This window comes from Mustela nivalis, assembly GCF_964662115.1.
Source record: "Mustela nivalis genome assembly, chromosome: 10".
NCBI lineage: Eukaryota > Metazoa > Chordata > Mammalia > Carnivora > Mustelidae > Mustela > Mustela nivalis.
The window spans coordinates 29,821,282-29,843,930 of record NC_139029.1 but is presented as its reverse complement, the minus strand read 5'-3'; the positions used below and the strand labels follow the sequence as shown (position 1 = coordinate 29,843,930).

Here is a 22,649-nt window from a genome sequence, read left to right as displayed (position 1 = left end):
CCTCAAACACACTGTTCGCTGCAATGCAAGGGTGAGCTGCCTAAAACTCAACTCTGACCATGTCCCTCCACCATTCATAACACTAAGGCCAAACTCCCTCCGAGGGTATAGGACGCGCCCATGGTCTGGGCTGGCCACACCTCAGTCTCATCTCTCCCCATACCATCTCACGCCAGACCTTACAAACATTGCATTGCTTGTACTTCCCCAAATGAGCTGTGCTCTTGTAGGTGTCTCGGTTTTTGTTCACAGGGTACTACTGCCTGAGATGTTCTTCTCTCTATTCCCATCCAACCTGGTGGTTAACTACTACCTCTCCTTTGGGACTCAACTCAATGCCCTCATCCTTAGAGAGGTTCCCTGACTCGGCTAGAGGCCCCTTGGCTCCCATAACAGGCCATCTAAGCAATTCTACGTCTGTTGCCCCATGAGACTGTGAGCTTCTTAAGAGCAGGAACTATGTCAGATCCATTTTTCCTCAACTGTTCTTCCCAAATTCTAAAAGCTGATGGGTCCCCAAGGCAGAGTCCTCTTCTCCCTATGCTTTCTCCTTAGGTATTTCATCTGATCTCATGGCTTTATATAGCATCCACACCCTGATGACTCCCAGACTGATTCCTCCAGCCAAACAATTTCCAGAGAAAACATTTACACTTGCTCTATTCTTTTTCCAGATCTCCACACAAGTGGCTGCTTAGTCAGGTCTCAGTTCAAATGTAACTTCCTGACTACTCCATCTTAGAGGTCCCACACCCATACTCTCCCCTTTACTCATCTTATCTTGTATCTGAAATTAAAGTTTATTTACTTGTTTATTGTCTGTCCTACCCATACATCCCATGAAATTGCTAAGTATTGATTCACCGCTTTATTCCAGAGCCTGTGACAGTGTTTGGCAGACTGTAAAAACACTTATTAAATATTTGTTGAATGAATGCCCAACACAGGTCTCGCACATGATACTTGTTAACAGTCAAATGCTAAGGGTCTGATACTGTGCAGAATGTACCACAGGAATTGCTTCATTTGACCATAAATATGACCATTAGGCTCCATTTTACACTGAAACCCAAGGGTTCAGTAGCTTGCACAGAAAGGGACATGAATTTTGGCAGCCAGATCTAGAGCTTACTTCCTTTGTCACTGAGCTATCCTCTCATTTACCTCTGAAATATTGAAAAGGTGTACTCAAAGGAAAGAAGGGAGGGAGGGAGGAAAGGAGGTGGGTCTCAGCTTCTCTATCTGGTGGGGGAGAAAAGGACTTCTAGTTCCGATGTTCTGAGGCTCTAGCAGGAGCAGATATCCATAGTTTCCTCAGCTCACAACTCCAGACACCACTGGGCAAAGGACAAAGGTCCCTTCTCTGACTGCTTGAGCCTGGGCCTGGTCCTTGGGCATTCCCAATATAAAATTTTTTAAAATCTAGGAAGTGGGGGGAACTACGACTGGAAAGCAGGAAACCAAGATGCAACTCACCCTCCTCCATGAGTGACACACATTAACAGCCAAGCAAAGGGTCCTTCCCTGCAATATTTATTAAGGAATTTACACATACACAGGAGAAAGGCAACCAGGAATTGTGGTTCCCACAGGTGAAATCTCTTAAGCAAAGTTTTCTTGTTTTAATTTTCAAGTAGGGTGAACAATGACTGACAGGAAAGCTGTCCAGGCTCTCTGCTTCACACACCTGGAGGAGGTGGGGAAACAGAGAGGCCTGGGATACACAGGCATGAAAGGGTGATTGGCAGATCAGGAGGGTGGGGGAGGAGGAAGGGAGCTGTGTGTGAGATTGCAATTTTTTTTTTTAACCATACGAAATAGTGGCAACAGTTTCAGGCTGTTGATAAATTAACTCCTCTCTGTGTAAACCTCAAACAAAAACAAAAACACCCAGAGCAGATGGGGAAAGAGTGGGAGGTGAAATACACACACACACACACACACACACACACACACACACACACTACACACATTAAGCTCTGCATTCCCACTGGAGGGGCTGGTCCTCCAGCCATAGAGCCAGATCCCACTGCATGTAGGATGGAGGTGGGGCAGGGGTGTGTTCTTGTGTGGGACCTTTGTGAAGTCTTTGGTGCTTATAAAGGCTGACTGAAGCAGTAAGTCCTGAAGCCTCAGATCCAGAAAGCAATTCAGGGCAAAGTAGAGTAATATTTTTGCTCATCCCCACAGGAGGGGGTTTGCCTCAGCCCAGGGCTAGGGCCAACGTGATCTAAGACCCAAGGAGTATTTAATTTGATTTCAGTACTTTCTTCATTCCCATAAATTATGGGAGCATGATATCTCCCTCTTCAACCAAAAATTCAAACATGTAGAAACAGCCTAGCAACACATACAGAAGTACCTCTAAACCCTCCCCTCTTTGCCTAAAAGACAACACCTCCAGACCTTTCTGAGAGTCTGATAGGAGGTTTAACCTCAGGGGAAAGGTACTCAAAGGTGTGCACCTTTCTCCCACAGTTTAAGTGCCTTCTGCCAACAATTCCTAAGGTGCTGGTGCCAGGAGAGGACTGGGGTTGAGGCTGCAGAGGAAGTCAGGATGGCGAGCAGACACATACAACATAAAGCAACAGAGAGGTCTGCGTGTCCAGGAAGTGGCTGGGCTGGGCAGAATGCCAAACCCCAAATGACAGATTGAGCAATTTCTAAACCAAACAGAGAGGTAGGAAAAAGGGATGGGACAGGGGAGTTGGGGAAAGAGGAAAACCGGGAGGGAGAGGGCTGAGGAGAGTGGTAGCCATACAGGTGTTTTGTTTTTATTTCCACATCTGAGGGCTGAGAGTCTGATTTGCTGCCTGTCCGTTTCCGCCGCTCATCGACTGTCCATAGGTCAGCATGCCGTGGGCTCCACAGAAGTTCATCCCAGCCATCTGCTGGGTCATCTGAAAGGGAGAGAGGAGACTTTCAGACCCAGCTGTGGGCATGCAGCCAATTACTGCAAAAAGGCAGGGTAGGAGTCCTTCCGTCTACAGGGAGGAGTTGAATGAGACAAAGGGAAATTGTTATGGTACAGATCTGCCCTGAGCCTTAATAGACCATTTTGAGGGCTCCAGACCACGTAAATAAGGACTTCCCAGAAGGGAGATGCTGACAGAGATTAATGCTCAGAGAGGGAAAGCAGTCCTGGAGCTAGCCAACATAAAAGCAGCATGAGACGTTATTCTCTTTTTCCTTTCTAGTCTCTCATCCTAAAAAGAAGGGGCCTATTGTGAACTTGCCAGCCCCGAGAGTATGCAGCCGAGCCCCCACAGCAGCGCTCCTGTCTTATCTCCAGCAGAGTCATGACTGTCAGTGCCAGGGGAAGTGCTTGTGTGTGCTCAAGCCGAGAGAAAAGGAAAAAAGAACTGGACTGTTTAGAATGAACAAAGGCAGGCAAGAAAAAAGAAAAAGAACGAAAGAAAGAAAGAAAGAAAGAAAGAAAGAAAGAAAGAAAGAAAGAAAGAAAGAAAGAAAGAAAAGAAAAGAAAAGAAAAGAAAAGGCCAATGGGTCTTCAATGTGTGAGGGGGAAGTTGCTGGGAGAAAAGAACCAGTGGAATAAGGTCTGGCCAGGGCTAGGACCTCTTTATGAATAAGACTGAAAGACTGGCCTCTGCAGTAAAGAGAGAAAACTATTTATCGAGGAAACTATTTATCAAGAAAAATGCCTTAAATCTCCCAAGACTGGTACATTTTTGTGTAAGTTCTTTTCTTGAGGAGAAGGGCTATTTTCCTGCCATCAACTTAAAAAAAAAAAAAAACAAGAAAAAAACACCTCAAGTTTATAGAAAAATAGAAAGAATAATATAATGGAACCCACATATCCTTCCTTAAATTCACAATTGTTAACACCTTGTTTTATTTTCTGAGCTCTGCATATCTTGTATAGGACCTTTGTACATATATATATATATGTGTACATTTAAAAAAATTTTTGTTTTAAAAAAATTTTTTTAAGATTTTTATTTATTTATTTGAGAGAGAGAGAGAGAGAGCATGTGAGACGGGAGAAGGTCAAAGGAAGAAGCAGATTCCCCTTGGAGCTGGGAGTCTGATGCAGGACTTGATCCTGAGACTCGGTATCTTGACCTATGCTGAAGGCAGTTGTGTACATTTTTGATGAGCACTGAAAACAGCAGATGTCCTGACATTTCACCAATTAGTAAGTCAGGAGGCAGCTCATAAGAAAGAACACTTTCCTAAACCCACAATACAAAAATTGAATATGATCACAATACTCTAACATAGGTTACATTTCATTTTCATATCTCTGTAGTCTCCTTTAATATAGAACAGTTCCCCCACCACTTTTTCTTTCCTGACGTTGTTTTCGAAATCCAGGCCAGTTACTTTGCAGAAAATCCTTCAACTTGGTTTTACCTCACATTTTCTCAAGATTGGATCCAAGTTAAACATTTTTGGCAAAAAATTCTATGGAAGTGATATCATGTCCTTCTCAGTACAAGACACCAAGAAGCACATGATGTTCATTTGTCCCACTGTTGGTAATCTTAACGTTTGAGCACTCTACTAGGGTACTATCAACCGTGAGGTTTTCAGGGGTTTTTGTTGTTGTTGTAATTAGTAAGTAATCTAAAGGGTATTTCTGTGAGAATATGTGAATATCCCATTCTTTCTACAATTACTAGTTGCCATTCTTCTCTGTAAAGAAGGCTTTCCTTCCCTCTTTCCCACACCCATTTCAAAAAATATATCACTATAGACCCATGGATTTCTTTTCCTTTAGTGTTATAATCCATCAGTGTCATTCATTCCTTTTGATGTTCAAACTGTCCCATATTTGGACAGATGGAACCTCTAGAAGTTGGCTCATGTGTCCTGACATATTCTCAACAGTTTCATAGCACTTCATTACTTATACAAATAAACATGAAGGACTGAAAATAGCGAATTAAAATCCCAACTATGAAAGCTAGAAAAAGAAGATCAGAGTAAGTCAAAAGGCAGCATATAAAAGGAAATAATAAAGATAAACCATAAATTGAAGTCAAAAACAAGCAAAGAAAAAATTTAGACTAAATAAAACAAAATCCTGTGGGGTTTTAAAATATATGTATATGTATAATTAACAAAATAGGCCACTAGTTAGCCTAATAGAAATGGCAAGAGGGAAGGAAACCACAAACATACCAAATAAGACAGGACAAGGGAGAAAGAAATAACCATTTAAAGAGGAAACTTTCAAAAAAAATCATGAAACAGACTGCTTGGCTTAACCTTTGATCAATGAATTTGAAACCCCAGATCTAGGTAATCTAGATAGGTAATTACCCTTAATCTAGGTAAACAGAGTTTTCCAAAACTGACTTTTTTTTTTTTAATAAGACTTTATTTATTTATTTATTTATTTATTTATTTATTTGACAGACAGAGACCACAAGTTCCAAAACTGACTTTTAAAGAACAAAGAGAGAATGCTATTAAATTACTACACAAAGGTCCACACAATTGCATTCTACACAATTGGGGAATTCTACCCAATCTCCAAAGACCTATATAAACGATTCCAGACTACAGAGAAAGGAAAACAAGAAAGTAGTTCTTATACAGCAGGTAAACATTGTCACCCAAACCTGAGAAAGTGTGTGCACTCATACGTGTGGGCACACATGCTGCTCCAATAATACCTCTTTTTGCCCATCTCTTGGTTTTCAGACTTTGAATCACTTTGTTTCAGTGGATATTTTTGTATCCAGTGTAAAATTAGGCATTGCTTTGTAAGCCAAACATCTTTTTCTTTTCATAAAAGAGCTACCTGTTGATATGACTGCCGTTTGGTCTTAATTCTATCATGTTACATTTTTACTGTGTTTTGCTGTACTTCATAGTCTACGTACTCCATTTTGTTGTAGAGTATTCCTCTGGTATTTATAAAGTTTCATTTTTTGTTCTAGTGGTTAATTTTATACAAATAACTTCTATCTTTTGCTTCCTTTATTCTATAATCAAGCTTCTTCCATTTGACACGCCAGCTTATTAAACCCTTCAACTTCCACCTATTTCCTATGCAAAAATCAATTTATCCTACCTTCTCCTTTTTACCTTCTCCTCCTGTTACCATTGTTTGTTCTGAGTAAAACATATATTCACCATCAGTCCTTTTGCCAAAATGTCCCCACTCATCTCTTAGATGGATGAAGCTTATCTTCTGGTACATTCCACAGGGAAGACTTACACGTATGATATTCTCTGATTTCTTGCATATTCAAGATTTTTTTAAAAAGATTTTATTTATTTATTTGACAGAGAGAGATCACAAGCAGGCAGAGAGGCAGGCACAGAGAGAGGAGGAAGCAGGCTCCCTGCTGAGCAGAGAGCCCGATGCAGGGCTCGATCCCAGGACCCTGAGATCATGACCTGAGCTGAAGGCAGCAGCTTACCCCACTGAGCCACCCAGGCGCCCCTCAAGATTTTTTAAAAATAGCTTCAATCCTTGAAGGATTGCTTGTCTGGCTGTGAAATACTTGTCTCACATGTATGCATCTTGAAAATATTACTCCCATTGTTGTCTTTTTTTTATGTTGCAGTTAGAAGTCTAATGTCAAGCTGAGTGTTCTTTTTGTCTTTAAAAAATGGCAGATCTAAGGTCCTGAGTCAGTCTCATAAAAAATGGCAGATCTGGGGGGATGGGAGGTAAAGAGAGTATTGAAGCCCTGAGAATTTTTCTTGTTCCATAAAATCTGAAAGTTTACCAGGATATATGTTATAGTTGACCATTCTGGGTCAACTTTTACACAGTGGGTTCTTTCAATATTGTATTCTTTTATTTATAGGACGTTTTCTTGTATTACAGATTTAAGTATATTAATTCTGCTCCACTATTTAGTTTTTCTTCTTTGGCGTCTCCAAATATATCTATGTTAGGCCTTCTTTGCTTAGTTTCTATTTTACCTTCTCTTAGATTTATTTTCCTGCTTCCTATATTTAGTTTCCATTCTCTGACCTGTGTTATGCCTTTCTTCAATGCCAAGTATATTTTCAGTTGAATCTATTCTCCTTTGGTTAACTTGTAATTCAGACTTTATTTCTAAGATAATTGTGTCTCTTCGATTTCTTTCCTGAATGCTGGAAAGTTTCATTTCATAAATTCCAGTTTTTGTCCATTTTGGTTCTGAGTTTTTATATTTCTAATTCAAGCTGTTTTGTCTTCAAGTGTTAAAGGACATCTCATTCAGGCTGGTGGTTTGTTAACAGTTTTCTTCTGTTCATGGTTGTTTCGGGGGGAGAATTTTCATTTCTTGGTATGTTTCGATTTTCATTTTCTATTTTCTGCTAGTAATAGTTTGTATAAATGTGACCTGCCACTTTCTATTTGTTTTGTAGTGCCTTATTTTTCTGAAATCAGGAATAATAAATGGGTGTGAGAGTTCAGGGAGGCTTACTAGGTTTCTTAGTTCAAGAGTGCCCTCTTCTGTTGGTATAGTGAAATTATTTGGAAGGAAGGGAGAAGATGGTTTATCTTCTCATTTTGTGATTCCCTTTTTCCACTTCTCATTTCTTAGTTTCCCTTCACTACCAGGTCCCCAAAGAGTGCCTCTCCTTTCTAAGTCACCCCCACAGGGGATTCCTGGGTGGCTCAGTCTGTTAAGCATCGAACTCTCAGTTTTGGCTCAGGTCATGATCTGAGGGTTTTAAGATCAAGTCCTGAGTCAGGCTCCACACTGGCTGGGCATGGACCCTGCTTAAGATTCTAAGTCAGGGGAACCTGGGTGGCTCAGTGGGTTAAGCCTCTGCCTTCGCTCAGGTCAGGATTTCAGGGTCCTGGAATCAAGCCCCGCATCGGGCTCTCTCCTCAGCCGGAAGCCTGCTTCCCCTCCCCCTCTCCACCAATCTCTCTCTGCCTGCCTCTCTGACGATTTGTGATCTGTCAAAAAATAAATAAATAAAATCTAAAAAAAAAAAAAAAAGATTCTAAGTCAACCCCATTACTTAGAAGAAATGCTTTTCCAGAGCTACCACCTTTAACCTTATATATTTCAAGACCCACATAACCAGAGTTCTAACTGGCAAGTCTCAGACCTCCTCTCATCATCCCTCTAATCTCATAAGTCTTCCTTCCAGGGGGTGATTTGTCTATGTTCTGTCACCTCCAGCCCTCTGCTCCCTCCCCTCTTTCCACATAGCCTCTCTGATGCTGGCTCTGCTGGATTTGGGTGTTTATTGCCATGTAATGTGAAGTTTGCAGTATACCATCTACTAGATGTGGCAGTCATAAGTTATGAGTGGTTTTATTTGCATTCCTTATTTACCTATACAGGTTTTTTTAAAATTCTTGTTTTGAGGAGTTGTGTGGAGAAATTTAGACTGAGGCAATTATCCTCATTCTACAATAACCCAGAACTCCTCAGAAAGTCTGATGTTAGGTAGACCTTCTAGGAATAAAAAGGGTGGGGGAGGGTGGCAAACCTAAGAATGTCTCGCATTATCTCGTTCACGTTATAAGGGTTCAAAGGGTTCATAAGGGAGAGGTGACGTGAGACAGCCCTGAGGGAGGCTCCAAACTCTTGTCCCAAGGAAAATGGGGTAGCTTACCTGAGTTAGGTTCCACTGCAACTGCTGAGCGGGCTGAACCCCATACATAGTCTGGGGCACAGCTGCCATGCCTGCCATGTAGCCAGCCTGCTGGGGGGTCATCATTCCATTTGGCACGCCCATCATTGAAGCCTGCATGCCACCCATATAGCCTGCAGGCACGGCCATGGGGGCAACCATCCCAGAAGCTCCTGGCTGCGCTACCATGCCTACTGGTGGAGGCATCATGCTCCCCATGATGCTGCTGGGAGGGGTGACCCCAGGGAAGCTGGGGTAGGCTGTGGGATATGCCATCTGAGCCGGGGCCATGAACATTGCTGCCAAGAAAACATAAACAGAGAACCATTTAAGAGCAAAGTACACCAAGTCAGTCCAAGCTCACTGGCTACTTCCTCCTTGCCAGCTAAAATTTCTGAGTAGCATTTCTACTCAACCTAGAATGCTCTTTTACACAGCAGAACAGTGAGATTCCCTACAAGACTTGAGATGGCTTACCAGCGGACTGCTGACCTAGCCACTTTCCTTTCAGGGTCCAGGTCCAGACCCTGAGTCAGACTTTACAGCAGTGGGACTCCAGACCCCACAAAAGTATAGTTCTAAGTTACATTAATATCTACCTGCTGACACTTCATAACCTCACAAGGAATGTCATGTTCAGGCCTGTTTAGGGTATAATGTCCTGTGCCCCCAAGGCAACTACACCCTATTACAACAAATAATTTCTGTGTGTAAGTCCCCATGTCTCTGTCTGGCATAATGCCATCATCCCCGTGACATCTACCTTGGGCAGGCAGCTGAGGTGTCTGGGATCCATACAGTGAAAGGATGGAGTCTTTAGAGAGCTGTTTCTTGCCTGTTTCTTCTGATTTGCTCCCTGGCTCTGGAAACAGGTTCAGGTTTTCAGGAACAGAGCCGGCACTCCCTGCAGTTGGCATGGAACCTACAACCTTAGGGCAAAGAGAGGGCAGGGGAAGAGGGGAGAATTGGAATGGTCCTCACAGAAGTCTCGGTAAGGACCGCCCTCATTTCTCTGCTGCTTCTACATCTGCAATAAGAATTCATGGGCAAGTTAATAGCTTCCTAACGTTTCTACCACACAAATATTAAAAACACCTGATAGATAAGCTCTGGTGCAATTCTTTATTCCACAGTTGAACAAGTGATTCAGTGAAAAACAAACAAAAATCAACCTACAAATGATGCAGCCATGGAGAACTGAGTTTAGATCCCAACGCAGCCACTTACTAGTTGCATAACAAGAGGCTAGTCATAAATTTTCTGAATTAATGTTTTCTCATCTATAAAATACCCATTTTGCAGGGCTGTGGTAAATATTTTAAGTTATAAAAGAAATACGCAAACAGGTATACAAAATCACTTAGCACTGTGCCTGGTCATAAGCAGGTAGTCCACCAATGGTAGCCATTAACAGTTTCAAGTCTTTCACACCTACAAATTCTCTGGCAGTAACCTCCATGCTGGGGAGCTGACCTGAAGTATCAGCCTTTACAGTGAGACACACCTTCAACAGAAGCCCACTCAAAGGACCCACTTTTTTTGGGCAGGAGACAAAAGGGAATGAGTAGTAATCCTAGGCTGTAACAGAGATGGCACAAGGTTTAAGGGAAGAATCAAGAATTAAGAAAGCTAATTAAATAATTAATTAATTAAGTCCAACTCCACCACAGAAGTATGACTTGGTTCCATTTTATCAAAATTATCCTTTTCAGAATGTTCCTTAATCCTAAGGCATCCACATGACTCACCTTTCTGGAAACTGAAGAAGAGGGTGATGGAACAGAAGCCAGAAGATCTAAATCCTTCTCTAGGGTATTGCTGGTCTTACTATTTGCCATGGAGCAGGACACAGGAGCATCTGGAAAGAGATAGCAAAGCTCAACCGTAGCACTGCTCATTAAGCCCATGACTTCCTTCTACTCTAGATACAAAGTGCACAGAGAAAACCTATATGCTCCATCAGAGACCTGGAAATCTAGGCTTTGGACACCATCTAGTTTGGATGTAGCATTTCAAAAAAGGCCTCACCTTACCTTCCCCGGAGCATGCTGGAGAAGGCTGGAGCCCAGCTATCTGGGATGGGGCAGCAGAAACCCAGACCTGAAGGCTTTATTAGCCCCCTAGCAAAGGGGCTGGCTGGCTCCCTTCTGGCTATTTGAGGGGAACAGCTGCGTAGCTTTTCTCTCTTTTTCAGAGATAAATGGAAGGTATAGAAATTATAAACCTAAATAGCCCATAACCTAAATTAGCAGAAATGCACTGAAACCAAAGTACAGCCATGAGATCTGTGAAGGGTAAAGAATGGGTTCTATTTCTGAAAGGGGCAGACCACTAGCTCAGGGTTTCAAAGGTTTGGAGAAAAATAACAAGGCTAATAGGCCATCTCAGAAACACACTGCACCTGAAAGTGAGAGGGATGGGGGCATGGCTCATGGGAGCTGGTTTAGTGAAACTTGCTAACGTTTACTGAATACTTAGTTCATGCCAGGCAAGGGGCAAAGAGCTTGAGAGGAACGATCTCATTGAATCCTCCCAACAACACTTCTGAAATAGAGACGGTTATCATCCTTATGACACAGATTAGGAAATTAATGTTCAGAGGTTAAGTAAACTACCCAGGGTCACACATATAGTAAGTTGCAGAGATGGAACTCCGACTCCAAACCACTACACTATACTATTGCTCTGAAAAGTGTAAACACTTCTTAGAATGACTGCTGAGAGGTGAAACAACAGGAAAAACATGAAAGAACCATCTTAGCGATGAAGACACAAAGTAAAGAATCCCATCACTATCTATCTTCCCAGGATGACAGAGAATTCATCATAATATGTAAGAGTATGGGAGTGGGAAAGTCTGGCTCTTACCAAGGCCCAACAAATCCATGACAGGGGCTGAGGATTTCGGGGAGCTTTTCCGAGGTAGCTGTGGATCTTCTTTTTTCTGTGGCTAAGGTGAAAATATGTTAAAGAAAGAAATAAGCAGGTGTTTTTGAACGCTTTTTTCCCTTCGTCACTGTAAAGCCACAGGTGTTCTTGTGGTACGGCTGCCCTTATTCAGAGTTCCAAAGAAAGAAAACTCAGGAAGTGTCAGGTGAAAGAATCAAGTCAGGAAGTGTAGGTGCATAAACCAAACCTAAAGTGAAAAAGATATCATCTGTGCTTGTCTGGCTTTCTGAAACCAAGACAACCACAGATCAGAAGATCCTACAAAAATAGCAGGTTTGGGCCCCAGAAAAAGCCAAGAATAAAGGTAGGTGTCTGAGGGTATAAAAGCCCAGAGCCAACAAATCTCCCAGTGATTAGAAAAACTTTAATACCAAAAGGGAGATCAGTTTAAAGATTACCTAATTCACTCTGCCCGTATCATTAATGACTGTGTTCTGCAGACAGTGCGATTCAGAATGACAATCAAAGACTCTTCCTTAAGCAAACAGTAAAAAGTCCTCTCTCCCAAGATTCCAAGCTCTTACATTAGAGTATCCACTACTATAGCCACAATGTCCTGTGAAAAAAAGAAAGGTGTCTACTTCAAGATGATAGAGCAAGAATACAGGAAGAGGATTAAAATGGATCGGTACAGCCCAGCTTCTGGACTGTTCTTAACCGCAACAGGAAAATGAGGTAGAGAGCGTCTAATGAGAGAGGATGCAGAGAGCATCTGCTCAGGAGGTATCACACATGGAACGTGCCTCTAGCTCAGATGGGGCAGATGCCATCCCAAACCCCTCACTGGCCCCAAAGAGAAAAGTCACAGAGCAGATTAGGCAACAAGGCAATGGGAAAGCATCAGAAATGGCACCAGGCAATCTAATCTAAATGTGGAACCCTCTGGTTCCAAGTAAAATGGTGCAGAATGCTCTTAAGCCCACCCCACCCACCAAAAGGCCTCCTTCCCCTCCCCTCCGCATATACACAAACCCCAGGCCATCCCAGTGCGAAGACTTTCCCACTTACCATTTTAACTTTCTCAAAAACAACAGGTTCCATTTTTTTCTCTGGAGCTGGTTCACTTCCTCGTTTCCACTTGTCATCTTTTTCTTTCTGTAATGATTTAACAAAACAAGACAAAGAACACAGGCCCCACGGTGACCAATAGTTAGACAAATTGTAATTCCAAATGTGCAAAAAGGACAGAAAAATATTCCTGTTGAATCTGAAGCAGGAGTCTGACAAACATGGGGGTTTCTTTGTACCACAGTAGCCTCAATGCTGTAAGAGGCATCTTTCACTAAGTGCCTCCTTGTTCTAACTCACCTATGACTCCTGAAATGCGAGTCCAGGTTACCTACAGAAGTTAAAAATGTTTCACCAGTTTGTTGCCCCTTTGTGACCCAAGTTTAACTTACTCATGCTTTGAGGGGTCCCCCTCATTTTGGTACACCAGTAAATAAATTTGTGTTCATCTTACCTAACATACATCCTTTGTGATTTTTTTTTTAAAGATTTTATGTATTTATTTGACAGAGAGAGACTAAGCAGGAAGAGAGGCAGGCAGAGAGAGAGGAGGGACTCGATCCCAGGACCCTGAGATCATGACCTGAGCCAAAAGCAGAGGCTTAACCCACTGAGCCACCCAGGCACCCCATCCTTTGTGATTCTAATTCAATCATAAATCCTCTCAATGTTAGTCTCCTCTTTTTAAAATCAGAAAACAAAAAATTATGGATATAAGGCCAAAGGGGGAAAAAAAAAAAAAAAGCAAAGGGATTAAAATATCCCTTTTAGGGGGTCCTGAAAGAGTTGCCTGGAAAAAAAAGCACATCAAAAGTAAGAGGTTAGAAAGTCTCTCAGGGCGCCTGGGTGGCTCAGTGGTTAAGCCGCTGCCTTCAGCTCAGGTCATGATCTCAGGGTCCTGGGATCGAGTCCCGCATCGGGCTCTCTGCTCAGCAGGGAGCCTGCTTCCTCCTCTCTCTCTCTCTCTGCCTGCCTCTCTGCCTACTTGTGATCTCTCTCTGTCAAATAAATAAATAAAATCTTTAAAAAAAAAAAAAAAAAAAGAAAGTCTCTCAGTTTTCGTTACTTCCAGAGGCAGTTTCATAATTCTTTCATAGATTATAATGTATTGGTCTCATTTTTAACATCAAATAAATTCCTAAATGCAGAACAGAACCTCAGAGCAAACTTGAGAACACGGACTTAGAAGAGGAAGTGCATTCAAAAAACTCTTCAGTGGGTTAAAGCCTCCGCCTTCAGCTCAGGTCATGATCCCAGGGTCCTGGATCGAGCCCCACATGAGGCTCTCTGCTCAGCAGGGAGCCTGCCTCCACCCCCACCCCACACCCCGCCTGCCTCTCTGCCTACTTGTGATCTCTGTCTATCAAATAAATAAATAAAAGAAATAAAATAAAATACTTTCTTGAGGGGAGAACGATCTCAATAATAATAGGGTTGATAGGGAACAAGTAAAACTAGCACTCTTCTACAATGCCTAGAAGACAGCATAAAACAGTGCAACTTCTGGAAAGTATATTAGCAAAACTAAAAAGAGACAAATACTGAAGCCCTTTGACCTAGATAATACCATATCTTGTAATGTATCTTAAGAAAATAATCCAAAATGTAGAAATATAACCTTATGCACCAAGAAGTTCATCCCAGAATTATTTATGCTGAAGAAACATTTAAACAACCTTTCTTGTCTTCTACATTGTTTGTGATATAGAATATACTGATCTAGTAACTCACTGAAGGATGTAACAATTAAGTTATGAACATTATATAAGAAACATAAAAATACATAATATGCTACACTGAATGAAAATAGTAGACAATTTATATAACTATTATAATTGTGCCTCCTAAAAGTAACTACAAAAAAAGAGGGAACACACCAAGATGATAAAGGTAGGCATGGATTTTCCACTTTAATTTTCTTATTATCTGTAATATGATATTATAACCACAAAGAACACATGTGGCTATGTCTGTTTCATACATGATATAGTGCTTTAATACAGAACACTTTATTTCTTGAAGTGAAAAATACTTTATCTGTCCATTTAAAAATAATACTCTAACAAGGCCACTTTTTTTCAATTTGATTATTACCTGCCTTCACTTAGCAAATATTAATTCTTGGCATATAAATCTTCACAAGAATATTTTCAAAAACTAAGTACATCAAATAAAAATTCTTGGAAGAGCTTTTTGGTAAACAGAAGGTATTTCTTTCCTAAGTGAAAACATTCAGTGAGTAAAACAGGCTGTTTGCATGGGTACGGTACACCAGCAACGTAAGTCTGCATGAACACTATCTTCATATAGCAACTCTTCCCTCCTCCCCTATCATCTGGATTATCTCAGATACTCAGCTCTGACCTCATCTGATTTCATATCTTTCGGTACAATGAACAGCACTGAGCAGACAGACCAGTTTTCTACAAATCAAAGGAAGTGTGTGTCCTTTGGTTCCAAACTCTTTTTGATGATGCCATCCAAGCTGTGGCTCTACACTGGGTTGATTCTTTCACAGAACAGTTATGACAGATTCTGGATGAGTATGAAGTAAGAGTCCCTCATACTAAGTTGAGAAGGAATTATCTTCCCCTAACTAAATATATTACCCTGCACTTACTTGCCTACATTGAAACTCACCTGCTAGTTGATGCCCCTTTTCACAACAAAAGATCAATCTGGGGCAGATTCCAATTAGTTTGACTTTAAATTACCTGGAAGGGCTTAGAATCCTGCATATCCTCCATTAAAATACAAAACTGGAAGATGATAAATTGGACTTACGTTAGAGCTGGAGAATCCCATACTCTATACTTCTGAAGCTAAAGAAATAGTCAATTATTCCTAAGCAAATTTACTATAGAGTTTATTATCAAAGGCTTTTTTAGGTTGTCATACTGGTTCCTCTTTAGTTGTCACTAGTCAGGCACCTTTCCTTCTTCAAGAAACCTTTTGTATTTCACCTGTATGTTATTCTTGTCCTAGTTACACTGTGCTTCAGATTCTAACCAAATGCCTAGTATGGAAAGTGAGCTTGGAAACTGGTAGTCTCCTTCTAAAACCCTTTTCGGGAACAGGGTCCCACCGTGTCCATCAACACACTGGTAATACACACTGGTCACACTGAAGAAAACTTTGGTGATTTAGTTAATTTTGTTGACTTCATTTACAGAAAAAAAATACATATATACACAGACATTTATACACATAGATACACAGACATATTACTAGTATGCCCAACATCTCCATCTGAAGGAATAATTTGGAACTGGGAATCACTGACACCTAAATACAGATCAAGACAAAGAACTCACTGATGGTTTGCCCTGTCTGTCCCTGACATGGAAGTCTGCTCCATGATATCTTGTGGCCTTGATTCAATAATTAGCTTTTTTCTATTTTTTTTTTTTTTTATGATTTTGGAGTATTTCAGTAGCTCTTAAATTCTTCCCCGGCCTGATTTGTAAGCAAATTACTTATTCTGAACAAGGCTTGAAAGATTTATAACCAACCCTAAAAGCATTGATGTCCAAACTTCGGTCCATGTATTTCTTCTTCTCGTATTTATCTCGAATAAATCCCTCGACAGCTCTGCAAAAGCTTATTAAGGTTAAATCAAACAAATCTTTCCCATTGTCTGACTCTAACAGATCGATCTGTATTCAACAGAATGTTGTCCTCCTCTTTCCCTCCTGCCCCGTTTCTCCATATGGCTCCTGTTTCTTCACATGCAGTTTCCCTGACCACAACCTTAAAATGCTTCCTTCATGGTTACTGCAGGGAATCACCATTTCCTATGATTTTCCTTCAGGATAATGATAGCAGCAAATGGGATTAATCTTCATAATGACATCAGAGGAACCTGAGGCTCTTCTAGAATACAGGTAAAGCAGCCAATTATCTATTTTAAAGCCCCTGGGTCAAAGGCCTTATACAAATGCACCTGGAGTGCCCCTTAAAACTATAAGCCCTGTGTGTCACGACCAGATTCGGATTAGTGTCTCTTCTGCAGGGCCCAAATCTGCATTTTAACAGGTTCCACCCACACCCAGCAAAAAGCAAACTCTAAAAAGACAGTCTACAAACCACATTTTGAAAAGCACTGCCTTTATGACATTTGGTTTTGTGAGTGAGTGCTACGCCCTGTTGAGGGGATGGGGGAAGAAAGTTATTGATTAACTGGTTAATAACAGTTCATTCTTTCACAGAGGACACAGCAAAGGCATTAAGAATGAATGGTAGTTTTGCTGATTCAATACAGCACAGTAATCTATTCTTTTTGGCACACAATAGTTTCAAAGATTCAAAAACTATCAGAGATGTCACTTTATGGGAGAATTCACAGTGAGCCACTGCAGTCTTAATTCCCAAATGAGTCTTCTCCATGTGGCAGCACCATTCCAATATTAGAAAGTATAAATATGCTTTTTGTATGTGTTGGTGGCAGGAGAGAAAAAAGCAAGACTTTGACTACACCACATAGAGATGGCCCAGTCAGATCAAGGGGCTTAAGTCTTATGTGACTCTCCCAAAACACCAAAATACCAGTCAGCCTTCTAAGTCACTCCAGAAAAGATACGGGTCTATTTGAGGTCGCCGAAAAGTCTCAGGAAGGTAGGCTTCATAAAGTCGGTTTGCCTTTCCATTTCCCATCTCCTGCATGCACTGCAATCAAAAAGATGTAGAAACATGGAATGTCAGGTGAGGAAAGACTTGAAAAACTTTTTGCCCAACTGCAGCATTTTACAGCTGAAGAATCAACCCGATGGTGGCAGAACAAGATCCATGCTCATACCCTGATTTCCCATCCATGATTCTCTCCACACCAGTGCCGATCATTTGCCTCCATGATTGTCCATCACAAACACACCCTTCGTGTTTTTTATTGAAAAATCTGACAAGATATATTTAATTCAATAATTCAAGACCCCATTTGAAATCTCAAGACACGCAACTACCAATTAAAATGTCTACTTGATAAGCAATAATCAGTATGTAATCAGGCAGGCAATAATTGAGTAATAACTAGAATTCTGAGTTTATACTGTTAATTAACCTATTCAGCTTTATTACCAAGACATGTGCTTCCCATTAGGCCTTTTAAATAGATTCCTTAACACTTGTGAGGGGTAAATCCCTGAATTTTTTATCTTCGAATTCCCAACTACCTCCATGGCATGTAATTTCCTTCATTAGATATAGTAAAGTGTAACTGAAAAATACAAATAATCTTTTAGACTTTGATGACTCTATAAAAGCAGTCTAAAGTAATTTCTAAAGCCTTTTCTGGTTAAGAAAACCTCTTATTTCCACCACCAACTCTAGCAACTATTTTCTTTGGATCTTTCTTCCCACTCCCACCCCCCTAAAAAAAGGAAAAAAGTTTTAATTACTTCTAAAAGTTTTGATGTGGGAAGAGAACAGAGAAGAATGAAGCTACATAGAGCTGCAGATCTTAAGCCAGCGAGACTCACCAACATAAGTGTCTTACTCCCAGCCCACCAACCTAACAGCAAGCAAGATTCACACACATATTTTAGCAATAAAATATGTCTGTAAGTTGGAGTATCTGTGTGTGTGTGCGCGCATGCACATGCGTGCACATGCAGGTGCGCACGACTATCTAAAACTACAAATGTTAGATCTGCACATCCCAGGGGCCTTAAAAAATAATCCAAAGATTGCCCTTTATACCTTGGGGGCATAACCATGGGGTCCTAGACCACAGACTTTGTGTTTTGAAGGAGGTAAAATATGGGTAGAATAACTTATATCTTAAATAGAAAGAGTAAGAATGTTCTCTTAAGGTGTAAGTATCTGACATAAGTGTTTCACAACTAAATTTTTCTTTATCTTCACCCTTGTGCCCCGTATGATAGTAGTTCATGGAAATATGGGAACAGCTGACTCACTGTTGGGCTATGTAAGTACCTGAATCTGTTCTTGAGTCCACTGGTCGAGGTTAACTGATTTTACCCTGGATATGTGCACCCCCAGATTCCTGTGGATTCCAGCACATCGAATGCAGATGAAGACACCAATGTTCCAGGAGGCCCATCGTGGCCCTGTGAAGGTCAGGAACAGGGCAATAAAACATAAATTAAAACAATATTCAAGGCCCAAGTGGGAATACTTAGATTATCAGACAACATTTCTGCTAGAACATAAAGGAGAGAACCGTTACCACATTCACCGTTTTTTAATGGTTTTGTTCACTCCTCCAAGGATCAGTGCCTTTTTTTTTTTTTTAAGTTTAGTTTAAATTTAAAGATACCGTACTGTGGTTTTTTTAGTATATTCACACAGTTATGCAACCATTATCACTATTTAGCTGCAAAACATTTTCATGTCCCCCAAAAGAAATCACAAACCCATTAAAAGGCACCCCTTATTTCCTCTCAATTCCTCCCACCAGACCCTGGGAACCACATATCTCTCTGTCTCATAGATTTGCCAATTCTGGATATTTCATGTGAGTGGAATTATATAGTATGTGGCATGTATGTATGGAGCAGCTTTTTACAGTATTTGAGAATATGATTGCTAAAATGCAGATGTTATAACACTGTTAATCATATAAAAAAGTATCCCAGGAGAACAGTGCAAAGTCACATCACATTCCATTTAGTATCTTGCATGAATTGCCTTCTCTCAAGAAACTTTTCAATGATTGTCAGGCCTGGATTCAGTTTTCCTACCAGGAAAAAAGATACAGACATGCCAAGCCAGCCCAAGTCTCAGCCTGAAATTTAAAACTTTGTTTATCTTCCCCTCCCCACCAGGCCTATAAAATATGCATCTTGATTAACTTAATAGGATCTTCTCCCCTTGAGCTGATGTCCCCACTTTACCTAACTACAGAACTCTCTCGATTCAAGACTGTCAAATAACAAAGATGCTTACTTCAATAAAAAAGAAATCTCAGGTATACATTTTAATAAAAAACTTATATAATCTCCCACCCCTTGCCAACTTTGCTCATTCTATTAATCACTCTGGAAAATCATCAAACTCCTCTTCATAGTTTTTAAGCAGGAAAAAAACAACTTGCTTTTATATGATACCTGCCAAAAAACTACTGAAAAGTCACTAATGTTTCCTTCTCCATCATTCCACTAGGCAGAGGTTTACCATATAAAATAAGCATGATACCAAAGTTAGAGGTTGCAATAAAGAATGAAAAGACACCAAATGATTCTTTACAGAGATAAACAGGATCTGATAGAAGAGCCAAGGGCACTGGACTTCAATTCTGCCAGACAATTACTTGGTTAGTCTGCAGGTTCTGAGAGCCACTTTAATGGAACAATGCTAGAACTGTATGGCAAAAAATTATTCTTAGAAATCTGAATTCACAATTATTATAAAAAAGAATGTAATTTTCTTAATATTCAGATACTATGGCAAATACCATAAATACAGAAAGCTCCAATCCTCACTATAACCACCAGGTGGTGTTCTCTGCCTGAAATTTTATCCCAGTACCTTCTTATTGCAACTATCTTGATAGGCTCAGATTTATCTTCTGAAAAGAACTTCAGCCGCTTGAAATCCCTAAATGGATTTGCACAGAGGGTCTGCCACACAGCTAATACATGCAAATGATGAACACGCATCTTTCACTGGTGGGGAACTATATAAAAACAAAATGAAAGGCCTCAACAGATAGAAATGAGGTTTCTCTGGGTTTGTGTGTCTACACTGGGCTACAGTTTTCATAAAGGAATATAGGTGTATGATTTAAGTTATAGGGGATTAAAAACGGGACCAAAAGCTAATATTTTGTGTTTCTTTACCATTTTCTCTTTGCTCCAGATTCTAGAACGCATAACGAGATAGTTAAAATATATTTGTTTACTAATAACAACCAGAAGCCACTAACTAAAAGTTAGCTGTGGAATGTTACGCTGTTTGCTTCCAGGCCCTAAGTCCACAGATGCTGATCCCCAATCCTCTAAGCCACTGTCACAGCTGTGGAATTTCTCCAGATCCCATTATAGAGTATGTAAAGTCTCTTTGCCTCTGAGGAACACAAGGCCAAGACCTGATACTATGGAGCCACTAACAAGGCCTGAGTACAGAAATGCAGGCAATACTATTTTCATGAAAAGTCAGACAGCCTCCTCTGATCCCCTCCCACATCTGTCCACAACCTTTTCCCAGTGGAACAGTGACAGTTGTAGCTCACTCAGCCTCCTTTAGTTTTAAGCCACTAGATTGATTAGTCAGTAACTACATGCACCATAAAAGATTATGAAACCGGAGAAGAGGAAAACACAAAAGATGAAGGTTACTTTATACATCTGAAAAGGCAGGAAAATGCTGTTATTAAAAGTACAATTTTGGGAGCGCCTGGGTGGCTCAGTGGGTTGGGCCTCTGCCTTCAGCTCAGGTCATGATCTCAGGGACCTGGGATCGAGCCCCGCATCCGGCTCTCTGCTCAGCGAGGAGCCTGCTTCTCCCGTCCCCCACCCTGCTTCCTGCCTCTCTGCACTTGTGATCTCTGTCAAATAAATAAATAAATAAAATCTTTTATTTTAAAGTACAATTTTTGCAGCCAGAAAAAGCTTAGATTTAAATGTTAGCTCCATTAATAATTAGCTGCATGACCTTCAGAGAGATACTTAAACTTGCTAAGCCTCAGTTTCATCATCTATAAAATGCGTACCTCACAGAATACAGAAGGATGATAATATAAGAGAGCTACATGTAATAACATGGTATAGAATGAGATTTCCAGTACCCATTTCCCATTCACCATCTTCCCTGTAAAGGCTGGTTAACTCATTAATATGCATATACCAACACTCTATGCAACACCACAGAACGCTTCTTTTTAGACAGAAATATGAGTTCTGGTCTTAAAATGTCAGAACCAAAACTGACTGACTAAACATCTGAAAGAAAAAATTTACCCTGGATCCAATTTCAAATATTCTACAAAACATGAAATTTTATAAGCAGATTCCTTTATCTCCCTGAAAATATTCCTTGAAAATATACTATCTAAACCTCCACCTATTCCCCTTCTCTGCTGTACTCCCCCACCCTGCCTTTGTGCCCACACATGTATTCACCACACATACATAGGCCCCAAACTGTCAACCTGACAGACTTGGATTCCACAGTACCTGGGGTTGCTGCAACAAGGCCAGCCTACTTAAATCTGGTAAACTTCCAAAGATAAAAACAATTGTTCAGTACACATTGGTCATGGCAACAAAGCAGGAAATAACAAAAGATACCCCTTTCCAAGTTGAAAATGGAAAGGGACTCTGCGAGGCAATACTATCAACCATTTTAAAAACAAACAGGATAGAGAAGCGATATAAACTGGTAGTAGTTAGCACAACACAAGAACAAGGTCATGGCTAAGTGAACATACTCCACAGGCCCCGAAGAGCAGGTTCCAGAAGCATTAAGTAGTATTAAAACTAGGGGCGCCTGGGTGGCTCAGTGGGTTGAGCCGCTGCCTTAGGCTCAGGTCATGATCTCAGGGTCCTGGGATCGAGTTCCGCATTGCGCTCTCTGCTCAGCAGGGAGCCTGCTTCCCTCTCTCTCTCTCTCTGCCTGCCTCTCTGTCTGCTTGTGATCTCTGTCTGTCAAATCAACAAATAAAATCTTAAAAAAAAAAAAAAACTAACACTGATTGCAATAAGCAATCAGTGAAAAATTTAAAAGTATATGGATTTGGTTGATCTGTCAAGAATTTGACTGTGGTAAGCACCACCTCAGGATCAGGGAAATCTGGGCTTACAATGAGTGGTTGCATATGTTCTGACAAGTCTTTTTAGGGCTTATGTTTCCATTTGTAAAATGGAAAGCATGTAAGTAAATCCTATTTACATTCAACTACTGGAAAGCTTCTACATACCAACTACTGCTATAAATTTCCTTTGCTGCTACAACTTCCCCCACCACCAGAGCTGCTAGCTTTTAGAGGGTTCTGGGCTTGAGAAGTTAGCAGAGAGAGAAAAAACTACAGTTACAGATAGCTTGAAGCTAGTATTATAATAATTACAACTTGCTGATCTCTAACCTATGGAGTTCTAAACAAATAAATACTGAGCAAAAGAAAAACACACTGATACGTTGATGGCTACACATACTGAGACTTGCTAGCATC

The 22,649-nt window shown here is 40.7% G+C and overlaps 1 protein-coding gene across 2 annotated transcripts in view; it reads right to left on the bottom strand.

Annotated features, from left to right (window-relative positions):
- Window positions 1-1,517: 1,517 nt before the first annotated feature.
- Window positions 1,518-22,649, bottom strand: part of SMAP2 (small ArfGAP2) — a 46,588-nt gene continuing 25,456 nt past the window's right edge. The window contains exons 2-10 of one of the 2 annotated variants that reach the window (XM_082687077.1): window positions 18,455-18,588; window positions 17,103-17,188; window positions 16,036-16,114; window positions 12,524-12,610; window positions 11,435-11,516; window positions 10,315-10,424; window positions 9,330-9,495; window positions 8,549-8,865; window positions 1,518-2,900 (exon numbers count right to left, since the gene is read on the bottom strand). In XM_082687077.1, the coding sequence (XP_082543203.1) occupies window positions 2,775-2,900; window positions 8,549-8,865; window positions 9,330-9,495; window positions 10,315-10,424; window positions 11,435-11,516; window positions 12,524-12,610; window positions 16,036-16,114; window positions 17,103-17,188; window positions 18,455-18,588 (1,187 nt within the window). In that variant the 3' untranslated portion in view covers window positions 1,518-2,774. Of the gene's footprint in view, window positions 2,901-3,973; window positions 7,722-7,937; window positions 8,866-9,329; window positions 9,496-10,314; window positions 10,425-11,434; window positions 11,517-12,523; window positions 12,611-16,035; window positions 16,115-17,102; window positions 17,189-18,454; window positions 18,589-22,649 lie in introns of those variants that run through there. The other variant, XR_014299708.1, reaches the window with a different exon arrangement.